Genomic DNA, 24,407 nt, shown 5'->3' with positions numbered 1-24,407 from the left:
GGCACAAACATATTTTTAATCTGCGTATCTATGTATGGGCAGACACTCAAAGGTTATTGGTGGGACATCTATCAGGCGTGTTTGGTGCAAAGCATTCCCCCATTATCAAAGTTGTCACTGGAATTTAAGTTGGGCTTGGATAACAAATAGAAATGTCCATCCTTCTGTTTTAATGAAGATATTTTCTCTTATAATTTACTCTTCACGAGTAGTTATTTTAAGAATTATAAAGCGATACAACAAACATCTACTTAAAGATATATTGTGCTTTGTTATCTCCAGCATTTGAGAAATATGTTAATTTAGGTGAATCATGTTTTGTTACATTTTCATATATGTACTTAATATGTGTATTTTAATTTTACTTAGCAAATTCCTAATGCTCACAAGGATTGGGTATGTGCGCTGGCATTTGTACCCGGTCGCGATCTATTGCTGAGTGGTTGCCGAGGAGGAATGCTTAAAGTTTGGAACATTGACAACTTTACGCCATTGGGAGAGATCAGAGGCCACGATAGCCCCATTAATGCCATCTGCACAAACACTAGCCGGATTTTCACAGCTTCCAGGTATGCCATGAGCAGGAATCAATTAAACCAGTGACTCTGCCAAGAAAGCACATGGTTGTTTAATGAGGGGGAAAGTACTGCAGAGCTTTGGAGGGCGGACAGGATCTTCATTCTGGTCACTGATGCACGGGTTAAAATGTTCTTTTATTCTGCTTTGCATTGTAAGTGTTAAATGACTGTTTTAGGACGCCTGAATCTTTAAGCTTGAGTCAAGAATTCCTCTTTCTTTGAAGTGTCATTTAAAATGTTGAGGCATTATACCATACAAAACTCCATTCATAGGGAAGAAAATAATGTAACAATTTATGTCTTAAAAATATCTCCCAAAAGATAGATTCAACACACTGTGCTGAATTTGCCACTAACTTGTCAGAGTGTCACGCTCTGACTGAACCCCCACCCCCTCTCCACTGACCACAAATATATCAGGGAATCTCCACCCTCACCACCTGCCACGGCAGTATTCTCCCCATTTATGGGCAGGTCATCCTCCCCGCCCCTGCTCAATGGCATTAGATTTTATCTCGGCACTTTATCCCCCCCCCATCAGCCCTTTTGCCCCACCTTCAATGGCATCAGCCCTTGCACCCCCACCCCCCTCACGACACATTTAAAAAAAAAATTTAGAGTACCCAATTATTTTTTTCCAATTAAGGGGCAATTTAGCTTGGTCAGTTCACCTACCGTGCACATTTTTAGGCTGTGGGGGTGAGCTCCACGCAGACACGGAGAATGTGTAAACTCCACATGGACAGTGATCTGGGGCTGCCCTTCAGGTTATCTGGGGCTGTCCTTCATCACACATAATGGGAACCCCTCCCTCCCCAAATGGGACTCACAGAGGACCCGTTCCTGGCACTGTACTCTGCCACAGGCTGGATCATGTGGTGGGAAGGCCCATTAATAATATAAAAATTTATTTCAATCCATTTAAATGAGGTTTCCGCCCTTTGTGGGCAGGACCTTGTTATATCACCGGTGAGGGCAGGGAACATCAGGAAATAAGATCTCGCTGGCAAAAATCTTGGGCTGGATTCTCCGCACCCTGCCCCCGAAATCGCGGCCGGCACCGGGGCGGAGAATCCATTTTGGCGCACAAATTCGGGACCGACACCGGTTCCCCGATTCTCTGAGCCCCAAAAAGTATGCCGCGCTGCAAAACACCTACCTGAGGCCATTGCTGGAGGCCCACACTGCCATTCTCCGCCCCCAACCGGCCGAAGTCTCAACGGCGTGGATCTAACATGGTCCTGCCAGTCGGGATACTAGCGTGGCGGTTGTGGACTCAGTCCGTGACCGCCCTGGTCGGGACGGGCCGATCGGAGGGTGGGGGGGGCCTTATACTTGGCCAGGCGATATTCGGGCGGGCAGGCGGGGTCAGGTGCGCGGCCGATCGGGGGTTCTATTTTTAGTGTCCAGCTCCGCGGTCTGAGTTGCGCATGACGCATGCGCGGCCTCTGACCCGGAAGTGCGAGGGCCCGTATCTGCAGCAAAAGCTGCTAGATTTACGCCGGGTCCCTGCTAGCTAGGTTTTTCTGGCGTGAAAGTCCACAGTCCTGACGATGGCATGGGGACATAGTCCCACAAACAGAGAATCCCTTGTTTCCCAACTCTCCTGAGATTCTGTGCTCGCGTGCCATTTATATTTTTGGCGAACATAGGGTGCAAAATCTCGCCCACTACTACAGTATAAGTGTATTTTAATTTTTAATTCACGACGTCGAAGTGAAAGTGTGGAAACAAAAATAATTTTAACCAAGGCTGAAAACTAAATGGATTATTCAAATCGCTTGTTTAAAAAATAAATTGGTGAATTTAAGGCTAAACCTTTAAGTAAATAGAAAGGGTTTGCACAGTTACTTTTTCAGAAAATATAAACTGTGAAACTAAAGGAAAGAAATTTTAAATAATGTGTTTGGAGAGAAGGTCAGATGCTGGGAATTGAAATATTTAACATCTAATATTTTAAATATTAATATCATTCTTGAAGACTGAATTTCGAACATGACTAAACGGCTAACACCAACCAAAGGGACATGGGAGATTGTTCATAGCTAGTCCAGAAACAGATACTATATAATGTGTCAATATTCTTCCCCGCAGATGGACATTTTCATTAAAATTGTGTTAATATTGTGATACAATGATACAAATCACAATCACTTGAAATTGTTTCCATGTAATGATGCCAGAGTAACGATGTATTCTTCTCCCCCAGTTGTGAACAATAGTGCCTTCACCCTTTCTCACAATGGAAAAATGGTTTTCTTCCTCATTAGGTTTTTCTCCCAGCCCTTTTCTTGTATTTGCTGTGCAATTCTAATAAACAGAGGGAAATCTGAATATCTGCTGCTGGATTATATGTAACTTGCAGCAAAAATTAATGTTTTGTGACTTTAATATATTTACTGTCACCATCTGTGGTTGGACTTGTCCAGGAATAGCTGCTGTCACACTTTTGTAAATGAGCTAAGGGCAAGAAAATTGAAAGTCTACATTGCGGGCACAACTGTTTGGCTTAATGGTTACACACTCCTACAGGGGTTTTCTTGATTATTGAAAAAAGCTTTGTATTTCTATCATTGTGCCTTAGTCTAAACTCGGAGAGTGTTTGCTGCTTTTGCTAGAGAGCGTAGGGGAGGATAGCCTAATTTCATGACATGGCTATACACCTTAATGAACATTCACTAACTGGATGATAAAAAGGAGAAACTTACATTTGCAGGTCCTATGCTGGGGTGTCAACAGATCCTTGGGCCTTTTTATCTCTCTCACATCTTCCAAGCTTGTGTTATATCCCTTTATCTCTCTTTTTCTCTTTCCTTTCTGCTATAGCGATTGCCGGGTGAAGCTGTGGAATTATGTTGCAGGCCTTACTCCTTGTTTGCCTCGACGTGTCCTTGCCATTAAGAGCCGTGCCAGTAGTATACCTTAATCTCCTGATTTCTGCTCTGCTTCGTACTTGATTCTCCTTTGCTGCTCATTGGTATGGTGATTTGTCTTCTAAACCTCTCTGAATAAAAGTGAAAGCTATCGATTTCACTACCTTAAAAATTAAGTCCAGAAGGTTTTATTTTTTAAAAAGCTGATGTGCATTTTGATTACGACAAATTTTAGTTTATTCTGGTCACCCATTTCTTCACATTCCCCTAAAATTGCCAGTTACTTTTCTTAGATTCAAGCATTTACTCTCTTTTCTAAGCATTTTTAGCATTTTATGACGATAAATGCGAAGCGTCATGTTAAGGAGTAAATTATGTGTTTGTCCAGTCCTGCCAGTGCAACACTGAACCTCCACTCAATGGGCCGAAACATGGGGCTGAATTTTACCTGCCCTCTGGAAAATCCCAGTCATAGGCTCGTGGCAAAATCACTCTTCGACCTCTGCTGCCCACACTGGAAAATGTGTCCAATTTTCAAACCTCCTTGTCGCAGAAATGTGTGAAATATAAATCACTACGTGAAATTCATTTTGAGTCATACATCTGTCACCTTCGAATAGGAAAGTGTCATAACTGCAGCTTAGTTGCCCTTTTTCTATGATACCCCTTCTATAATTATTGAGGTGTGAGAATAATATTAACACCCAAGAAAAATCTGCACCCTTATTTTAAGCATTTTTCCTTACATTCCCTTTTCGTTTTATATTCATTTTTTTTTTTTCATCCATGCATCTTCATGCTGATTGTTTCATCTGTGAATCAACAAAATTTGTGAGCTTTGAATGGCCGAACAGAATCTGTGAAGGTATAAGTTGCCTAGAACTACAGTGTACAATTAGTCCTTTTATAAACCGTTGACAGCAGATACCTAATTATGTGAAGGGTATAATTATATTATTAGAAGGTGGCAAGAGGTCTCAGCTTCTGAGACTCCAGTGGAGGGAGAATATGGCATATACAGCCATTTATTGGGATTCAAATACTTTTCTATTTTAATTTACCATAAATATACGAGGGTGATAGTTACCTATGCAAAATGTTTCTTTTGTCAATATCATTTTTAAAAATCCTTTTGAATTAAATCAAGCATTCGCAGCTTATTAGTTGATTCTGCCAGTGACCTTTGGGTGACTTGATGCTTTTCAGCTGCACTTAATTTTAAAAATGGCTGATGAGAACTGAGTAGAGGATAGGAGAGGAGAAACATGTCTAATTTGTGCTTCCTGTTGAACAAACATAGATTGGCACTGATTGTTATCCATGGCTTTCACTGTGCTGGATTTCTAATGTCTGGAAGTGATGTAAATGACTGTTTAAAAAATGCTTCACAGCCATGGAGAGGGGAGCAACATTTCAATCAAAACCTTTATGACAAAATGAGAATTTGCTGTTAACATGTAATTAAATTCAGTTAAATAAACCTAATTGCAGGTTTTTGTGGTGGAGCATAAAAAGGCAGGATACAAAATGTATTTTGTGGTAGAAAGGGATAAATGTGAGAACGTAAGAAATAGGAGCAGTAGTAGGGTCATTCAGCTCCTTGAGTCACCTCCGCCAGTCAATAAAATTGTGGCCTATTGATTGTGACCTTAGCTCCACTTTTCCAACTGTCCCTGCAACCCTTGACTCTCTTGTCAATTAAAAAAAAAACCTGTCTAACTCAGCCTTGAGTACATTCAATGACCCAACTTCCACTGCTCACAGGGGATGAGAATTCCAAACATTTACAGTCCTCAGAGAGAAGGAATTCCATCTTCAAGGGAGGCTCCTTATTTTAAAATTGTAGCCCTAGTTCCCACATGAGGAAACATCCTCTCAGCATTTGCCTTATCAAGCCCCCTCCAAATCTTGTATGTTTCAATATGATCACCCTCATTCTCCTAAACTAAAAGTGGCAAGTAGATATGAATTGTTAAACCAGACTAATAGCTTCCATGCCTCATTCGAAAGAGTGAGGTAGTTGAGATGGATGACATATCAGAAAGCCTTTACTTAAAGTTATACATATAAGTGAATGATATGATTGACTATCCATGTTCCATACTATAAACTCTTGGTGGCAGACCAGAATGGGATTGAGATAGTCATAGAAAGGTGCAGTGTCTTAAAGCCTCTACCTCCTCACCTGAAAGTGCCTTAAATCGATGGCAAATCTCAGTCGGGGAAACCAGAAAATGTTTCGGCTATGGAAAAGGACAAGGAGAAATTCTGTGCAAGAATAATTAATTGGAGGAAGGCCAAGTTCAGTGCACTGAGAAAGAATCTGTCCCAGATAAATTGGAATCAATAAAGATTGGCAGTCAAAACTATAAATGAATGTTTATGGTGTTATAAATGAACGCTGCATATAAAGAAGAGGTGGTTCAGTTACAGTCAAACTTCATTCCTTAAAGGGGGAAAGATAGGGCAGCCAGAGCTCTTTGGACAACAAAAGGGAAGGAGAGTAAGAGCAAGCAGAAAAAGGGTGTATATGACAGATGGCAAGTTGATAATTCAGGCTGAATAAAGAAAGTTCAGAGGGGAAATGAAAAAGGAAATGAGAGGCAAAGAGAAAATATGAGACGAGACTGGCAGCCAGCATAAAAGGGAATCTAAAAGTCTTATGTTAGCGATGAAAGGTAAAATGCAATTAAGAGGAGGATTAGAACCTATTGGGGATCAATGCATGGAGGCAGAGGGAACGGATGAGTTACTCAATGAGTACTTTGTATTTGTATTTGCTAAGGAAGAAGATGCTGCAAAAGTCTTGGTAAAAGAGTAGGTAGTTGAGATGGATGACATATCAGAAAGCCTTTACTTAAAGTTAATAATTCACCAGGACCGTTTGGGACGATGCCTCGGCTGCTGAGGGATGTAAGGATGGAAAATGCAGAGGCACTTGATCTAATCTTCCAACCCTCCTTAAGTATGGGGTTGGGGAGATTGGAAGGTGGTAAGGGAGAGGGTTACCGGAGGGCTGGATAATTTTAAATGTCAAAAAAAGATCTTAAGATAAACCCAGCAAATACAGGCCAGCAACTACAGGCCAATCAGTCTGACCTTGGTGGTGGAAAGGTTTTTGAAGATTTAAATCTGAGACAAAATGAACGTGTCAAATAATTACGGAAATCTAGCAAAGATTTGTGAAAGGAAAATCGCATGTCATTAAATAAATTTGAGTTGTTTGATGAGGTAACAGAGCAGGTATATGAGGGGAATGCAGTTGATGTGTTGTACATAAACCTCCAAGATGTGTTTGATAAAGTGCCACGTAGCAGGCAAATAAAATTGAAATCCAGTGATGACAAGGATAACTAAGTTAATTGACAGGAAGCAAAGAGCAACTGCTGAATGCCTTCTTTCTCAGACTGGAAGAACGTATACCGTGGAATTTCACAGCAGTCCAGGCTAAGACCACTTGTTTTCTTCATATATGTTAATGACTTGTGTATACAATGCCCAATTTCAAGATTTGCAGATGGCACAAAACTTGGAAATATTGTGAACCATCAGGAGAATAGTGCTAAATTTAAAGAGGATTTGGACTGGCTGGTGGAATGGGTGGAAACCTGGTGGATAAAATTTGATGCAAAGAAATGTGAAGTGGGAAGAACAAAGAGAGACAATATAAAATAATAGGTGCAAACATAAAAGAGGTACAGGAACAAAGAGACCAGTGGCAGGAAAACTGGAACGTAAACCCACAAATAGGATGCTGGGCTATTAGTGATGTGCCCATCATCTTCCTGCCTGTCGCCCAATCACGATTTTATGAGCACAATTGAGACACTTAAGTTGTGATTAATACCCACTTAGACACCTCATTTTTCCACCACTTTGGTTTGACAAGTAGCGGGAAACGCCTGCTGCCAACATGTCGTCCAGCAGATTTGTGACCAGTCAAAGGGTGGAACAGGGATTCTGCTTCCCAAGCTTCCAGTGACAATTGGAGGCCCCCTCCTTCAGCTTCCTTCCTCGCATCGACCGTCCTCCCCATCCTGTTCACCGAACCCCTTCACAGGGCTAGCCACCCTGGTTCCGGTGAAACCAGGGACTTACCTGTAGGTTCGGATTCATTGCAGAACAACTCCTCGATGCCTTCAGTGTAGTGCCGGCAGTAGTCACTGCTGCCTAACATTGCCAGTACTACAGAGATTTCAGCTTCTGATTGGCCGCTATCTCAATCAAGTGGGATTTCCTCCAGGAAAGGGCAAGAGGTCTCATAACAATTGAAGCCCTGTCTGCCAGAAAATGGCAGGGCGAGCCAGTCAACCCATGGGTGGGCTTGCTTTTGATATTTATGCTGAACTGTGGGGAACCCACCTTCAGTAATAAATCTAGTCCCCAGGGGTAGATTTGCACAAATAGTTAAAGGTGGCAGGGCACTTTGACAAATTGGTCAAATGGCTAATGAGATCCTGCGTTTCATTAAGAAAGGCAAAGAGTATAAAAGCAAGGAGATTATGAAAAACCTTTCTAAAACACTGGCTTGGCCTCAACTGGAAAATAATTTCCAATTCTGGGCACTACATTTCAGGAAGGTTGTGAAGGCTTTGGAGGAAATCCAGAAAAGATTTACAAGGATGGTTATAGGGATGAGGCACTTCAATTATAGTTTGGAGAAGCTGATGTTGTTCTGCCCACAGAAGAGAAGATAGAGAATGTTGAGAGGTGATTGGATAGATGTGCTCAAAACCACAAGGAATCCAATGGTGAGGGAGAGAGTGTTCTCATTGGCAGAGAGTTAAAAACCAGAGGACACCAAATTTAAGGAGATTGCCAGAGAACCAAAGATGATGAGAGGAAATGCTTTTTAAATTCAGTACCTGGAATAAAGTGCCCGAGGGAATGGTAGAGGTTGCCTCAAGCATGGCTTTCAAAAGGAAATTGGGTAAGCACCTGAGGCGAAAGAAATTGCAAGACTGCGTGGAAAGAGCAAGGGAGTGAGACTAGTTGATTTTCTCTTGCACAGAGCCAGTACAGACATGGCAGGCCGAATGGCCCCCTTCTGTGCAGTAACCATTCCACATTTCCATGGCTGTCCAGCCTGTTTTTGTGTTTTAAGGCAATTAATATATTTATAATGCCAACAAGTAGAAAATCGAAATGCATTAAATTATTTTCTAACAATATATTTTCATGGAATCACAATATCTCATCACAAAGTCAAAACTAGATTCTTGGTCAAAATGCATTGTCTTAATGTGTCTTTAACTTATTTATTTCAGTGATTGCACAGTAAAAACTTGGAACTCAAAAGGATTAACAAATGGACACAAGTTGGACATTAGATACATTAGTCAGGAATTGTCTGACAGCATCTAACTGTATTTAATTAAACAAACTGTATTTAAAGAAGAAGAAGAATGGTTTGGAATGAAATGACAGCCATGCTATCAAGGCTTCCTGAGCCGAAGAAGAAAACCGTTTTTCTCCCCATTGTGAACTGACGTGCAGCAAGACAAGACTGCAAGCAATAATCCTGCAAGTATCTTATTCCAAATGTAATTCTCAATCCCACTGACTGTGGTGTCCTTGTAATATTGAACTGCTTTGTGAGTCAGACAAAAGCATATGGAGGTTCAAGAGTGGAGTCGATTTTTATTCAGGCATTATTTCTTGAAACTTTCTACTGCTTTTATTGTACTGCAGATTGTTACTATTGCCCACATTTTTATCCTTGAACTTGCCCTCCAATTCCATTCATCTCCAATTTAGCATAACAGTATAAATGGAAGAAAATAACTTCCATTAACGGGTAATAGTTGTATTGAGTTTGGATCTAAAATTCTGCACATGTGAAGAACATGAAAAGCTTAGCCCTTGACTTCACCAGTTTTGACTACCAGTTATTAGAGGAAGACAACCGTTCAAGGGTTGCATGTTAATGCTGTCATCTTGTGCTGATGTTAATTAGACATTGCAGCTCATCACTGTGATTCCATGCAGGCATACGTATTGACTCTAAATATTTGTAAAATCAATACACGCAATTGATTTGTGTATCCTGGAAAGGCAGGGCTTCAGAATATCTTTGCTTATCGAAATTATGGATAAGCAAACAGGACATTGCAGCTCAAAAAACCTCCCACAAAATGTGGCTTTTGTCACCAAATAACATTCTCTGAAACCTGAAAGGTACAACATTTGAGTTCTTAATTTGTCTTGGATACACCATCTACATATCCTGTCACAAAGGATTACTTAGCATTGACCGGCATCACATCAACTGAGTGGAATGGATATGGAAAATAACCCTCAGATGTCATATTCATTGCCATAAGATGTAAACTAGATTTTGCCAGTGCTTGGTGCTTGATATATCTATTAGCTACATGTGAAATCTGGACCAGACACAATGCACCTGAACACATTGAATGCCTTCAATCACCAATGCCTTCGGAAGGTTGAACAATGATCGTGGAATTGAGTTTCCAGGATTGAACTAAAAGTGCAGCGGTGCACGAAGTAACATTTTCTTCTTATCACCAATAGGACCACTGAGATTTTGAAGTGTTCAAGTACTTTGCATAAAGGTTTACCTTGAGAGAATGCCAATGGAGAGTTAATGCCCACATCTCATAAGCCTGATGATGCCTTCCAGATACATTGACTTACAACCTTGAGATTTGTGGTAACCTCACTGATCTGAATAACATAAATTGAATATTCCCAGAAATGATTGCAGTTTTTTTTTTAAATGGAATGTGGATGCAGAGCCAACATTTGTTGCCCATGCTTAATTGCCCTTGAACTGAATGGGTTGCTAAGTCATTTCAGAGGCAGTTAAGAGTCAGCCACATTTTTGTGGGTGTGGAGTCACATGTAAGAATGGCAGATTTCCTCCCTTAAAAGACATCTGTGAACCAGATGAGTTTGTACAACAATCAGTGGTAGCTTCATGGTCGCCATTACTGAGACGAGCTTTCAATTCCAGATTTAATTCATTGAAGCTGCCATGGTGGGATTTGAGCCAGTGTCACGAGCGCACTAGCCAGGACATCTGGATTACTAGCCCAGTGGCCTTCCCACTACACTGCCATATCTGCCCAAGAATAATGACTTCCATTCTTTTTAATCAGCTAGATTTCACATCTTCGTTATCCATTTGTATTTCTTCCCCTCCAACTACACATGATTGTACTGACCAAGTGGAGTTAAGCTTGCAAGCAGCATCTTTGGTGCTTGATTTTAACCTGTGCAAAACCCATTCACAAACACAAAGTTCAATTTCCGTACCCCGTCTTTGATTCTCTGAATCTAAAAGGTGCAGACTTCCTCCAAAGCAGTTATTCTGTGATAGAGTCAGCATTGGCTTACCCTTCGAGGTCCTCTTAAAGCGAATTAACGTTCACCATTGCTCTTTGCAAATCAAACGATAAAAGTTCACAGGAATCCTCACTCTTCCTACCTCAAATAGTTCCAGGAAAACATCTTAGCTTCTTAACTCTCTTTACTGCTTGTAGTAAATGCTATATCTGATTCGTATTACAGTGGTCAATATTTGTTTATCTGAGCAGTTTCCTTGAGCAGTATTTTGTGTTAGAGGCAGAATAAAGGCATGATTTGCAACTTACTATCCTTTTTAAGGTGAAAATTAAGGTTTCCTTCAGTAAGCTGTGGATAAACAAAATCATCATTTCATTTTTTTTCTTTGTATCCTATGGATCCGTGTGTCTTTTGCAAATATAGCAAAATCAGTTTATTTTTTAGATACAACATCTAATTTTGCCTTGTCAACTTCAGGGGAATTTTTTTAACATGCAATAGATAAAAGTTCAGCGAAAACCCTTCTGTGGTTTTTGTAATATAATGAACTAATCTTAAGCATACACAATCAGAACAAACATTTTAATTTAAGAGAAAATGTTTTTGATTGGTCCTTTTTTTAATATATGTGTGTATATAAATAAAGACAATTTTCTAGCCCCAACTCTAAAGCAAAAGGCAAAAAGCATCTTACCTGTGGCCCTAAATGCTTTAGGGAGCAATGGAAATGTCTGGTGACAGCAATTTTGGTTTATTGTACAAGTGATTTGATGTTTACAATTTTAAGTATCTGTAATTTTCTTTCAACAATACACCACTGTAATAATTTTAGAATGCAATACTGAGCCATTTGAAAAGGATTGGTAATTTAAATGTATCTAATTAAATAATTGCGTGTCATTTGCTTAAATCTTAGAACTCGGTCGGTTTCAAACTAGTTAGGTGTCGAACTAGTTAGGTGTCAAACTCGTTAGGTTTTGAACTAGTTAGGTGTCAAACTAGTTCGGTGTCGACCTCGGTAGGTGTCAAATTAGTTAGGTTGGAATTAGTTAGGTTTGGAATTAGTTAGATTTGGAATTACCTAGGTTTTGAATTAGTTAGGTTTTGAATTCATTGGGTTTCAAGTTAATTGGATTTTGAATTCCATGGGTTTCAAATTGCCTGTAAATAAAAATATAGTATAGTACTTTTGGGTGTCACAATGGTATTTGGAAAATGGAAAAGGTAATACTTTACTGCAATACAGCAGTGTTTATATTTAGCAAATAAATATTAAAATTGTGGCCAACAGTCGATGTACAAAGTGCCCATAAATAAATCTCTCGCTGCCTTGGCACTCGTTTTGGTATCAGTTCCATTCCTCTTTGAATTCTTCTGGTGCTCTTTAAACCAGTATCTCTTTAATATGGTGTTGCATTGTACTATTTGAATTGACATCAAGCCTATGACAACTCAGTGATATTTAGAGTGGAGGGTATGGTTAGACAAATAAATAATGACATGCCAGTATTTGGCTAACTAATGAGGAGAGAGAAGGGATCTAACAATTTGAGTCTGGATGACTCTTTGTCAGAGTCATCCAGACTCTACGTTCGCTCCCTTCTCTCTGCACAGATGCTGTCAGACCTGCAGAGATTGTCCAGCATTTTCTGTTTTTGTTTCAGATTTCAACATCTTCAGTAATTTGCTTATTTCTTTGGCTAACTAATGTTGTAAATGTAGCCTTTGTAATTTGGACATTTTTGTGTACTTCCCGTGACAATTTATTTTGCAGGCTCAAAATGCCTATTGTTTTTATTGCCAAAACAGTTTGTAGGAACTTGGTCCAAAGTTTCACAAAATTATTTTTTCTTTGGAGGGAATTGGGAATTGTTTGGCACATTGAGAAAACCTGGGGAATTTATGTCCTGTAGGATTCCAAGTCGATTCAGTGGAATATTTGATAATTACTGCTGTCCATGGTGTAAGAAAAATGTAATTGTTTTGATTGTACAGAAAAATGACTTGAGATGACATGCTATAAAACATATTGCTAAAGTCTTCACTTTGTCAAAATACTTTACAGCTCCCGAGACTGCAATTCCTTTGGGAAATGGAGCTAACATTTTTAAGTTGTGTCTGCCATTGATACTCAGCATTTTCTTTGTGTTTTGCTGAATTATATTCTGAAATTTCCACATAACTCAAGTGGAAATGTACACTTTTTTTTAAAAAAGTGTGTAATATTCCCATGGAACCGCATATGAGGCAAAGATCCTGTCAATTTTGACATGTTGGTCACATTGCAGGCAAGAGGAGTTTCTTTCATTTTAAAAATAGTCAGTAATGTTGAGCACAAACTGTAAACAGTGTTAATCTTAATGCTACTGTGAAGATATTAAGTGCCTTTATTATTCTCCTGCTTTGCCTGTACATTTCTTTAAAAAAAGGTTTCAGTATTATGTTAAGACCTTTTAGAAGTGTAAGATGTATAAACTGTTATAAATGTAAAAAGATTTATTTATGATGTCACATAATTGTTGAATGTAAATACTGTTGTTCAACTGAAATAAAACGTGTTAAATGTCCTTATTAATATGCAGCAACAAATTTCTAAATCACTACCATCACAAATACAGAAAATATCTTCTGAGGCTGTAATTTAACTTCACACGAGCTGTTTTTAATTGAAGCAATTAACATCAATTAATTTGAAAAGAAAATGCATTGGAACTGAAGTAGATTCTGCATTGTATGATCACCTTCAAATTCCTAATTGAGATTAATTTAGGACATACGTTTGTCAGTTAATTAAGCACTTGTTTTCAACTGCCTGTATATTGTTCAGCCAGAGTGCAATCAGTGAATATCAAAGATAACATGCCAGTATATGAAACATATTGGCCTGGATCTCCAAGCAGTAGCGACAATCGGAAATTTCCCCAAATCGACGCTGCTGCACATCCCTTCCAAATCCGGCTTTCACAGAAATGTATAGCACAGCCTTTCTTTGGGAATTCTGGAGCAGGGGTCAGGGGAAGGCTGGACTAGCAGTCGTATGGTAAGTTTAAAGGTCCCGTTTGAATGTTAGTGCATGGCAAATGAGTGAATGGGTAGGTGAATGATGTAGGTAAATGGGCAGAGGGGATACATTAATAGGGTGGTTGAGGTGATTGCTGGTTAGGGTGGTAGTCGAGTGTGAGGAGTAGTCAAGTGGTCAGGAGGTGAACCAATCGGAGGGGTAGTTTGTTGTGTTGGGTGGGTAGTCAGGTCGAGTTGGGGTATGGTTGATGAGGGGCGTGTTCGGTGGCGGTATGGAGTTGGATCAGATTTTAAGGGTAGTCGGGTCAGAGTTGTGGTCAGGGTGTTGGTTGGGTTGAGTTGATCAGCCAGGTCAGATCAGGATTGTAGTTGAGCCTGTGGTTCGTCAGGTCATGTCAGGATGTTGGTGGGATAGTCAGTGATCAGTATAAATGATTGGAGGGTGTTATCCCAATTGATGTTATAACTGGATGGGAAGATCCCAGAATCTAACCATGGCTCAAAAGATCTGGGACGTCATTCTCCGCCGGCGGGAGTCTCCGTTTTGCCGGCGCCCGGGGGTTGGGGCTGCCCCACAATGGGAAACCCCATTGACCGGCCGGTGTTACGGAGACTCCCGCCGGCTGGTCGGGGCAGAAATGTGGCGGGGCGGGTAGGAGAATTTCGCCCCATATTTTTTACTTTTTTATAGAAAATGTGGAGGAACAGGACTACTGATTAGTTTTAACAAGAAAAAAACATGTTAAACGTGGAAAGTAGGATTGTTATACAATACATATTTACTCCCACTTTAGCTTAACAAATACACATATTTTAAGACTAACATAGATTACAAAGTACATCGTAAACTACAATTGACTCATTAACACACAGGTTGGCTGTGGTCAAATGCACACTCCATTCTGAGCCCAGGTTTGTGTCTGTGGTTTTCTCCTCTAAATTCCCCAAATTGATTGTCGCATGAGAGTTTCTAAGCTCTACTCCCTAAAAACACACTTTAAAATATTCTCTCATGATAATTCTTTTTCTTTGTGTTCACATTCCGAAATCCAGTCCAGGTTTCCCAAATGACTCTTTTAAACTAAGCTCCAATCAAGTCCAAGATTTACAGAAACCCCATTAGGATTTCTATGTTTTGATTGCTGTACACACTGTTCATAATTGCTTTAACTCTCAGTTCCCGGATTGTATTAAAATGGCAATAAATGTTCTATTTGCCTCTGCATTCTGCTGTCCCACATTAAATCTAGCAACTGCAATTGTCTCTTTAACTTAGAACACATAGATTCATGCCAGGGCAGATGATAAGAATGCCTGGCATATGTGGATGGTGAGTGGGACCAGAGAGGTGATGAGGACACAGCCTTCAGGGGAGATGATGATATGTGTGGGAGAACGAGTGGTGGTATCCCTTGAGCTGGGAGTGAGTGAGATCCCTGTGGATTGTGATGGGTCTGTGAGTTGAGAGTGATGAGAAGAGTGACTTAGCCTGGCAAAACAGAGTTCTTGGGCTGGATTCTCCATCCTGCCAAATCCGATATCTCGCTCAGCATGCTGGCAGGATGCTCCATTTCACTGGCTGGTCAATGGGGTTTCCCATTGTGGGGCTGCCTCATGCCTTCGGGAAACCCCGGGCTGCCAGCAAAATGGAGCATCCCGACGGCAGAGACTCCAGCCCCATGTATCCACTTCCTGCACTGGGCTGCCGGGCCTGCCGCTGGCAGGGCTGGCTGGGGGGGGGGGGGGGGGGAAGTGGGGGTGCATCTGCCGGGGGGGGAGAGGGGAATAGCAGGTGGTGACCAAGGGATGGGCCGTGGTGTCAGAGTGACCCCCACTCTGGGACCAGGGTGTCCAGGCATAGATCATCATTGCACACCCCACTGACAGCCCACCATGACCCGTGGTTGTGAAGAGTGACACCAGCCATATGGGTGCCCTCGAGATGTGATTTTCCCTTTCTAGCAATTTACAGCTGCTGCTTTCTCTGTCTGAGGCAGTCGGTGTAGGGCACAGGTGAGATTAAAGCAGTGATTTTTTTTTCACTCTCTCTGAACTGCTCTCTAGTTTTCAGGAAGGGTTCTCTGTAATGAGGGTTCTCAGGTGGGGATCACTGGTGGGTGAAAGCAGAACTAGGGGGCATAGCCTCAAAATAAGGGGAAGTAGATTTAGGACCGAGCTTAGGAGGAACTTCTTTACCAAAGGGTTGTGAATCTGTGGAATTCCCTGCCCAATGAAGCAGTTGAGGCTCCTTCAAGTTTCCTTGAGGAAAGTGGAGCTGAATCCACAAAAGATCAGTCATGATCTGATTGAATGGCGGAATGACTCGAAGGGCCAGATGGCTCCTGGTTGTTATGTTCTCATGTTCTTGTAACGTCTGCAAATTCAATCCACAATAAACTATGGTTGGCACGTTGAGCGAGAGTCATGTTGATCTATTGGCACGTGAATTATAAAATTATTCACATTGTGAAGTCTGAAGGAAAAACATATTCATGGTTTCTTTTCACTAATATGGGTAATGCAAAAGACAGTTGGCTACAAACAAATTGCACCTTATTTTCAGTCACTAATAAATTCAACTAGAATTACTGTTCCCTTTTGGGGTTCCACCAGTGAGTGCCTAATTCCAAGCACTGTCATACATTAGAACGTTATTGTCTAGTTCACAGAACTTAGTTATTTTTCAATCAAAGTTAAATACAGCAGGTTTTAATGATAATGAGAGATTTCACTCATGGGGAAAGGAGACATCTGTTCATCTTGCCATCTGCTCATTTTGCCAACTCTATACCAACTAGTTATTGAAGTGACTGCTATAAATCTCTGGCTGGAAGGAAAGGTAAGGATCAGCAGGGAGGGGGAGGCAAGCCAAATATAGCTTGTAATGCATCTATATCGTATTAGACCCATATATACCCGGACCCTAAGTTAACTACATGTTTTTCATCATTTCAGTTTACTTTACATGACACCTCCCTCTTACAGTCCCACTATCATTTTAATTTCAGATTTCCCCACCTCCATGCGAATCAACTTCAGCATCACAGCTAAGCCTCCTCTTCTAAGTTGAACACTTGTCGGTGTGCAATGATTGCCTTATGTTGTGGGATGAACACATAAGTTATTCTTGGATGACAGTTCACTCTCTTCAATTCAAATTAGGTGTTGCGAGATCCCACTAAATCCAATCTTGTTAATAAATAAATTTATGAAAATACAGAATTAAATCTAAGCAACAAGATGATAGTTTTGACTTTAGTGTAAAAAGAACGCTATCGGTTAGCACTGGTGCTTCACGGCGCCAGAGACCCGGGTTCAAGTCTGACCTTGGGCGACTGTGTGGAGTTTGCACATTCTCCCTGTGTCTGCATGGGTTTACTCCTGGGCTCCCATTTCTTCCCACAATCCAAAAGACGTGCAGATGAGGTGGGGTTATGAGGTTACAGGAATAGAGCAGGGGAGTTGGCCTCGTAGGGAGCTCTTTCAGAGGGTCGCTGCAGACTTGATAGGCTGAATGGCCTCCTTCTGTACTGCAGGGATTCTATGATTCCGCAAAAACTGAGAGAGATGTATGACGCGCAGCTGAATCAATGTTCCCCATTTTAACTATCACTCAAAATCACGTGCCCTAAGGTCTCTCATCTCTCACCGAAGGTATGGAACTGCTAACTGTCGCTGTCCGTACAACCTCTCCATCCTTCACTCTTTTCTAAAAGCTTTCTCAAAATCTATCTCCGCAAAGAAGATTTTGGGCATCCCTCCTTACTGGCCGAAAGTTTGTTTTCTTTGCACTAATCTCTCTAGATCCGTGGGCCAGTTGTCATAGTAAGAGTAACATCTTAATTTAAGTTGTTGCTACTGATTATTGAATGTTCCTGAATCTATTCTTTTTTCATTTATTTTCTCTTTGTATTATTCCATGCATCACAACTTTTACAAGCTTGTGCTTCGTACAAATTTATATTTGAACTGATCACCTTGTTTGAAAGATTGACAACACCAGAATTTGCATTGAATTACATTGAGTTGCGCAGATTAGTATCTTTTAGGTTTGGATTTGCACTGTGTAGAGGTCATCATGGATGTCTGTCAGTATCTCTGAAAAATTAAAGCACATCCTTGCAGAATGAAGCAAAGAAGCAACTTTTGAGCAGTCATAGTAGTGATATAGAGAATTAAATACAATGGCAAGGATTGTTTGTGTGGAATATGAAACAAAATGGAAAACCTGGATCTTCTAAGAGGTTTGCGATTTTATTGCATCTAACACATAAATATGTCTTGCTTGAATGAAAATACAAATTCTCAAAATAATAGAAATAGGAGGTAAATCCAGAGCTGATCTTTAAATACCAAAACAGGCATAATGTGCGAACACTAATTGCCTTGTATCTGTTATACAGAAGATTAATAGTAAAGTTCATGGAAACCATGCAGCTCAACCACACAAAAACACAATTCTGAGTCTGAGTCACGTTCAACTTTGTGTGCTTAAGGAAGGAAATGTCATTCTGAAAATATCAAACTGCTAAAAATAACTGGTTAGTTTTAAATTCTGTTATTTTTATTCCATTTGTGTTTACAGTGCTTATGACACAATTGAGGGGAGGAGCTGGAAGTAATACTGAACACTCAATGTGGGAGCAAAATTAACAGTGATGAATCTACTCATTAAGCTAGAATACTTCAATAATTTTGTCATATTAACTATGCATGGTGTCATAATATGAGCTCTTTATGGTGCTCTGGGGGTGGCTCTTTGATGATATCTTGAAGCTTATGTGTTTAAACATAAACACCTTTATTGGTAGGCTTTAACTATTTACAGCTCCAAGTATGGTGTTGCTCCCAACCATGCAGACTAGCTCCTTACAGAGTGTTCTTCTCTGACCATGTGTCTACATACATTACACTGTGGACAGTGCCGCTCTCTAGCCCCATGCTAACCCTTGCCCAACAGAGCACGTTTACATTAGTGAATCAGGGGTTATGGGGAGAAGGCAGAAGACTGGGGATGAGAAACATATCAGCCATGATTGAATGGCGGAGCAGACACGATGGGCCGAATGGCCTAATTCTGCTCCAATATGTTATGGTCTTATAATGCATGCAGGCAGATATCATCACGTCCCCCATTCTGCTTCAAAACCATTCCTCCCTTCTAACAGAATGCAATAAAATGTTTACTTTCTATCTCAATGCAACACTGTCTTATGGCTTGACAGTTCTTTCACATCTCGATCAGCCACGTGTGACACAATGGTAGTAATACTAGGTGTTTCTGGTACTTGGGTTGTGTGATAAAATATCTGTTCATAGGATGTGGCCATCGCTGGCTGGGCCAGCATTTATTGCCCATTTCTGAGGTGGTTAAAAGTCAACCACATTGTTGTGGATCTGGAGTCACAAACAGGCCAGGCCAGGCCAGGTAAGGACAATCAATTTCCTTCCGTAAAGAACATTGGTGAATTGTAACCTGAGGAGAGATTTTCATGCCTTGCTCTTCTTTAACTCTCAAACTCTTCTTAAGATTTGATAAATCTTTCATTGCTTTTGTTTGCTTCACAATACCTTCCTTTTCCTCAAAGTTCTTGTTTTATAACTGAGAGCTCATATAGATTTCATAGAAATGTGACTGTTCAAATTCCAAAGGCGTTTTGCATAAATTCATTTATGGTACTTTTTCCTCCCAGCATTTCAATTCAGCATCTTTTTCCATCAACCATTTCATTATATAGGCCCTTGCCCTTTTCCATTAATGCGACCATTTCAGCAATATTGTTCCAGTTGTGCTGTGAATTCCAATATTTTTACCTGTTCTGTTAATTTTTCATTGTCAGGCTTCTCCTCTTCAACTTCCTTCTGAAGGCCCTGACGAGTTTCTTCTGTTTCCTGGCTGAGACATGACAGTTCCAAATTCAATTCTGCTATCTCAGTTTTATAAGCACAGCACTGCTCAGTTCCTTTGATCAATTTCTTCTTCAAGCTCTTATTCTCCTGATTCAGTTCTTCACTGTTCCGATACCCAAACGAACCAACACGGTTGTAGATGGCACAACTCTGTTTTATTGTTCTGTACAATAATTACTATTAACTTCTGGCTGTGGTTCGTACTTCACCAGCTAACCTGTGGACTCAGCACATAGTGTATGTCTGAGTGGCACGCTGTGAGCTCTGTGCTCTGAGCTATCTCCTGGTGAAATGAGCGGGAACTGTGGTGTTCCCTGTTTTATAGTGCGTGTGCTCCCACTGGTGATTGGCTGTGATGTGTGTATGTGTTGGTTGGTCCAACTACCTGTCCATCCGTGTGTGTGTGTGTGATTGCACCATGATATGTTAATGTGGCTATCATGACATCCCCCCTTTTCACAAGTATATGTGCCTACATGCTAATAAATAATGGTGTGTACTGAGTGCATCTGACTATGTGTGAGAAATATTCACAACATGTACATGAGGCTAAACTGTATACATGGGAAGGTGTCAGGTGCAACTGAGCAACGAGGTTGTACCACTAACAAAACAAGTGCAATAAGCAAACATCGAAAGAGAACGTCTGGAATGACAAGAAACATGTCAACAGTACTGTAAAACAATTCAGTGAGTCCAATGTGCTAACAGGCTCATAAGTCCAGTCTATCAGGTGGGAGACGAATTTGGGTTGACCGCCTGAAGGGTGGGTCAGGATCCACCGGCTGAGGAATGGGCCTGGCCACGGGCGAGAGAGGAATACGCAGAGTGGCAGGAAGCTCAACGAAGTCGAAATCAGGGACAACAGGAGGGCATGGGACCGGTGCACGATCTCGTAGCGAGCGCGGAAGCAGCCGAAGGGCTCGCCGATTATGCCGGCGAATGGGGCCATCAGGCATGCGAGCCAGGAATGAGCGGGGAGCCACACGGCAGAGAACCTGGGCAGTTGCCAACTAGCCACGCTCCGGTAGGTGTATGCGGACGTTGTCTCCAGGCGCCAGGGCAGGAAGGTCAGTTGCCCGAGCGTCGTGTGCCACCTTCTGCTGAGCACACTGCTGTTGCATCGTTTTCAGTGCTGGAGCATGGTTAGGTTCAGGACCATGAATGGACGGCACAGTGGTCCTGAGGGTGCGACCCATCAACAGCTGGGCTGGCAAGAGGCCCGTGGACAGTGGGGCCGAGCGATAGGCCAGCAGGGCTAAACAGAAGTCAGATCCGGCATCAGCTGCCTTGCAGAGGAGTCGCTGCGCGATATGGACGCCCTTTTTCACCTTGCCATTCGACTGGGGATGAAAGGGGCTGGACGTCACATGTGTGAAGTTGTAGGAAGCAGCAAAAGAAGACCATTCTTGGCTCACAAAACAGGGCCCGTTGTCAGACATGACGGTGAGCGGAATTCCATGGCGAGTGAAGGTTTCTTTGCATGCTCGGATGACAGCTGATGATGTCATGTCGTGCAGGCGTATGACCTCCGGATAATTAGAAAAATGGTCAATTATAATGACGTAGTCCCTGCCGAGTGCATGAAAGAGGTCCACACCCACTTTTACCCAGGGGGACGTGACAAACTCACGGGGCTGAAGTGTCTCAGGGGGTTGCGCCGGCTGAAACCTTTGGCAGGTGGGGCAGTTGAGCACCATGTTAGCGATGTCGTTGCTGATGCCCGGCCAGTACACCGCTTCATGGGCCGTCCGCCTGCACTTTTCAACTCCGAGATGGCCTTCGTGCAGTTGTTTGAGGACGAGCCGGTGCATGCTGTGTGGGATCACAATCCGGTCCAACTTTAGGAGGACACCATCAATGACGGCCAAGTCGTCCCAGACATTGTAGAATTGTGGGCACTGCCCCTTGAGCCACCCTTCCGTCATGTGGCGCATTACACGCCGTAGAAGGGGGTCAGCCGCAGTCTCACGGCGAATGTGGGCCAGACGTGCGTCAGTAGCCGGCAGATTGGCCGATGTGAAGGCTACTTGTGCGTCGACCTGACAAATGAACCCCTCCGATTCGGGTGGTGTGTTGACTGCCCTGGACAGAGCATCCGCGATGATGAGGTCCTTTCCCGGGGTGTAGACAAGTTGGAAGTCTACCTCCGGAGCTTGAGCAGAATGTGCTGGAGGCGAGGGGTCATATCGTTGAGGTCCTTCTGAATGATGCTGACCAGGGGGCGATGGTCGGTCTCCACAGTGAACTGCGGAAGACCATACACATAATCGTGGCATTTGTCGATGCCGGTCAACAAACCTAGGCACTCCTTTTCAATCTGCGCATAGCGCTGTTCTGTGGGGGTCATGGCCCGCGAGGCATAGGCGATCGGGGCCCATGATGGAGTGTCATCCCGTTGCAGGGGTACCACCCCAATGCCGGACTGGCTGGCATCAGTCGAGACCTTTGTGTCCCAAGTGGTGTCGAAGAACGCCAATACCGGGGCGGTGGTGAGCTTGATCTTGAGCTCCTCCCATTCCTTCTGGTGTGCAGGCAGCCACTGGAATTCCGTTGTCTTCTTGACCAGGTGGCGAAGAGCTGTTGTGTGCGAGGCAAGGTTGGGAATAAACTTCCCCAGGAAGTTGACCATCCCGAGAAAGCGTAACACTGCCTTCTTGTCTGCCGGCTGCAGCATGGCTGCGATGGCTGCCACTTTGTCGGCATCCAGCCACACCCCTGACCGGGATATGTGGTCCCCCAGAAACTTTAGCTCAGTCTGGCCAAAAGAGCACTTGGCTCGGTTGAGGCTCAGGCCCTGATCTCGTATCCGTGCAAAGACACGCTGGAGACGACTGATGTGCTCCTATGATGTGGTGGACCAGATGATAACGTCGCCAACATAGACGCGTACCCCTTCGTTGCCCTCCATCATCTGTTCCATGATGCGAAGGAACACCTCTGATGCCGAGTTGATGCCAAACGGCATCCTATTGTAGCAGTATCTGCCAAAGGGAGTGTTGAAAGTGCACAGCTTCCTGCTGGACTGATCCAGTTGTATCTGCCAAAAACCCTTCGAGGCATCAAGCTTGGTGAATATTTTCACCCGGGCCATTTCGCTCATGATTTCTTCCCATTTGGGTATGGAGTAATGTTCCCTCGTGATGTTGTTGTTCAGGTCTTTTGGGTCAATGCTCGCCGGAGGGCTTTTTTATGCACACCATGGAGCTGACCCATGGCGTGGGCTCCGTGACCCGGGAAAGCACTCCTTGGTCCTGCAGGTCCTGCAGCTGCTGTTTGAGGCGGTCCTTGAGCGGTGCTGGGGCTCTACGAGGTGCGTGAATGACCGGGGTGGCGTCCGGTTTGAGCCGTATTCTGTATGTGTAGGGCAGTGTGTCCATGCCCTCCAAAACCTCCTGGTTGTGAGCGAGGAACGAGTGGAGCTGCGCCCTGAAGTCTGCATCTGGGAAATCGGACGTGCCTTCTGGAGACAAAGTGTGTACCCGCTGAACGAGGTGGAGGATCTTGCATGCCTGTGCACCTAACCGAGTCCTTCGAGGATCCAACTATCTCAAAAGTCAGTGTGGCTGTATGTGAATTGTGTGTAACCTCGAGCTGGCAGGACTCCATGGCCAGGATAATGTTTCCGTTATAATCAACCAGCTGACAGTGGGATGGCAGCATCGGTGGTTTAACCTTTTTAAGCTGTGGAAGGCTGACCATGCAAGGAGATTGGCGGAGGCACCAGTGTCCAAGCGGAATATGATTGGCGATTGATTGACCGTTAGGGTGGCACACCATTCATCGCCCGGATCAATGCTGTGCACTGGCATCGGCTGGTGGGTCCGACTTGGGGACATCCGGTACTTCTTTATTACCGCAACGCGGAAGGGTTCCGGATCATCGGCATCCCTGGTCTGCATGTCGTCAGGGTATGACTCAGTGTATGGGGGCCGAATGGCCCGCATGTCCCTGCGAGGCTGGCGGAAGTGCGGAGAGTTGGCAGGTTGAGCTGCTCGACAGCACGCAGCGTAGTGGCCCATCCTGCCACAGCGGAGGCATTGTCGTGCTTTGGCCGGACATTGCCGCTTTAAGTGTGCGGATCCACAGTTGCCGCACGTCGTGACGTCATGGCGTTCATTATGTCACCGCGCATGCACGGTGCGGTCCTGCGTAGCCCGCCTGCGCATCCCGTCCCTCTGCGTCGAAGTCCCCTCTTTTGGCACGTACAAGCGCGGGAGGCCTCGGAAAGTGTGCGAAATGTCCACCCTCGTCCAGGCCGCGGGCCGGGAGGAACTCAATTGACTGGACCCGCTCGGGCTCGGGCCGTGCCGATTCGGCCGCCTGGATTTGGGAGTACTGGCTGGCCGCGTTTTTGTGGAGGACGCAGTTCTCGATGGCGGCGGCTTGGGTGAGGTGCTTTATTTTGAGGAGCTGCTGGCGTAGGGTGTCCGAGGTGACACCAAAAACTATCTGATCCCGAATCATGGAGTCGGAGGTGGCCTCATAGCCGCAGGACTGCGCGAAGATACGGAGGTGTGTCAAAAAAGATTGAAAAGGCTCATCCTTACCCTGCAGGCGCTGCTGGAAGAGGTACCTCTCGAAGCTCTCATTAACTTCCACGCTGAAGTGTTCCTCAAATTTTAGAAGGACCGTCTTGTATTTCGTCTTGTCCTCACCTTCCGCGAATGCCAGGGAGTTGTAGATGTGGATGGCATGTTGCCCAGCCGTGGAGAGG

At 43.3% G+C, this 24,407-nt stretch overlaps 1 protein-coding gene across 3 annotated transcripts in view; it reads left to right on the top strand.

Annotated features, from left to right (window-relative positions):
* kif21b (kinesin family member 21B) overlaps positions 1 to 13,326 on the top strand; it is a 223,118-nt gene extending 209,792 nt beyond the window's left edge. For 2 of the 3 annotated variants that reach the window (XR_011935738.1, XR_011935737.1), the window contains 3 exons: positions 370 to 569; positions 3,405 to 3,555; positions 8,719 to 13,326. Coding sequence is in view for 1 of the 3 variants with exons in the window: in XM_072480319.1 (XP_072336420.1) it covers positions 370 to 569; positions 8,719 to 8,815 (297 nt within the window). In the remaining 2 variants the exon portion in view is untranslated. The remainder of the gene's footprint in view (positions 1 to 369; positions 570 to 3,404; positions 3,556 to 8,718) is intronic. The other variant, XM_072480319.1, reaches the window with a different exon arrangement.
* The last annotated feature ends 11,081 nt before the right edge of the window (positions 13,327 to 24,407 follow it).

The sequence above is a fragment of the Scyliorhinus torazame genome, chromosome 17, assembly GCF_047496885.1.
Source record: "Scyliorhinus torazame isolate Kashiwa2021f chromosome 17, sScyTor2.1, whole genome shotgun sequence".
In the NCBI taxonomy this organism is placed as follows: Eukaryota; Metazoa; Chordata; class Chondrichthyes; order Carcharhiniformes; family Scyliorhinidae; genus Scyliorhinus; species Scyliorhinus torazame.
This window is presented reverse-complemented; position numbering and strand designations above follow the sequence as displayed.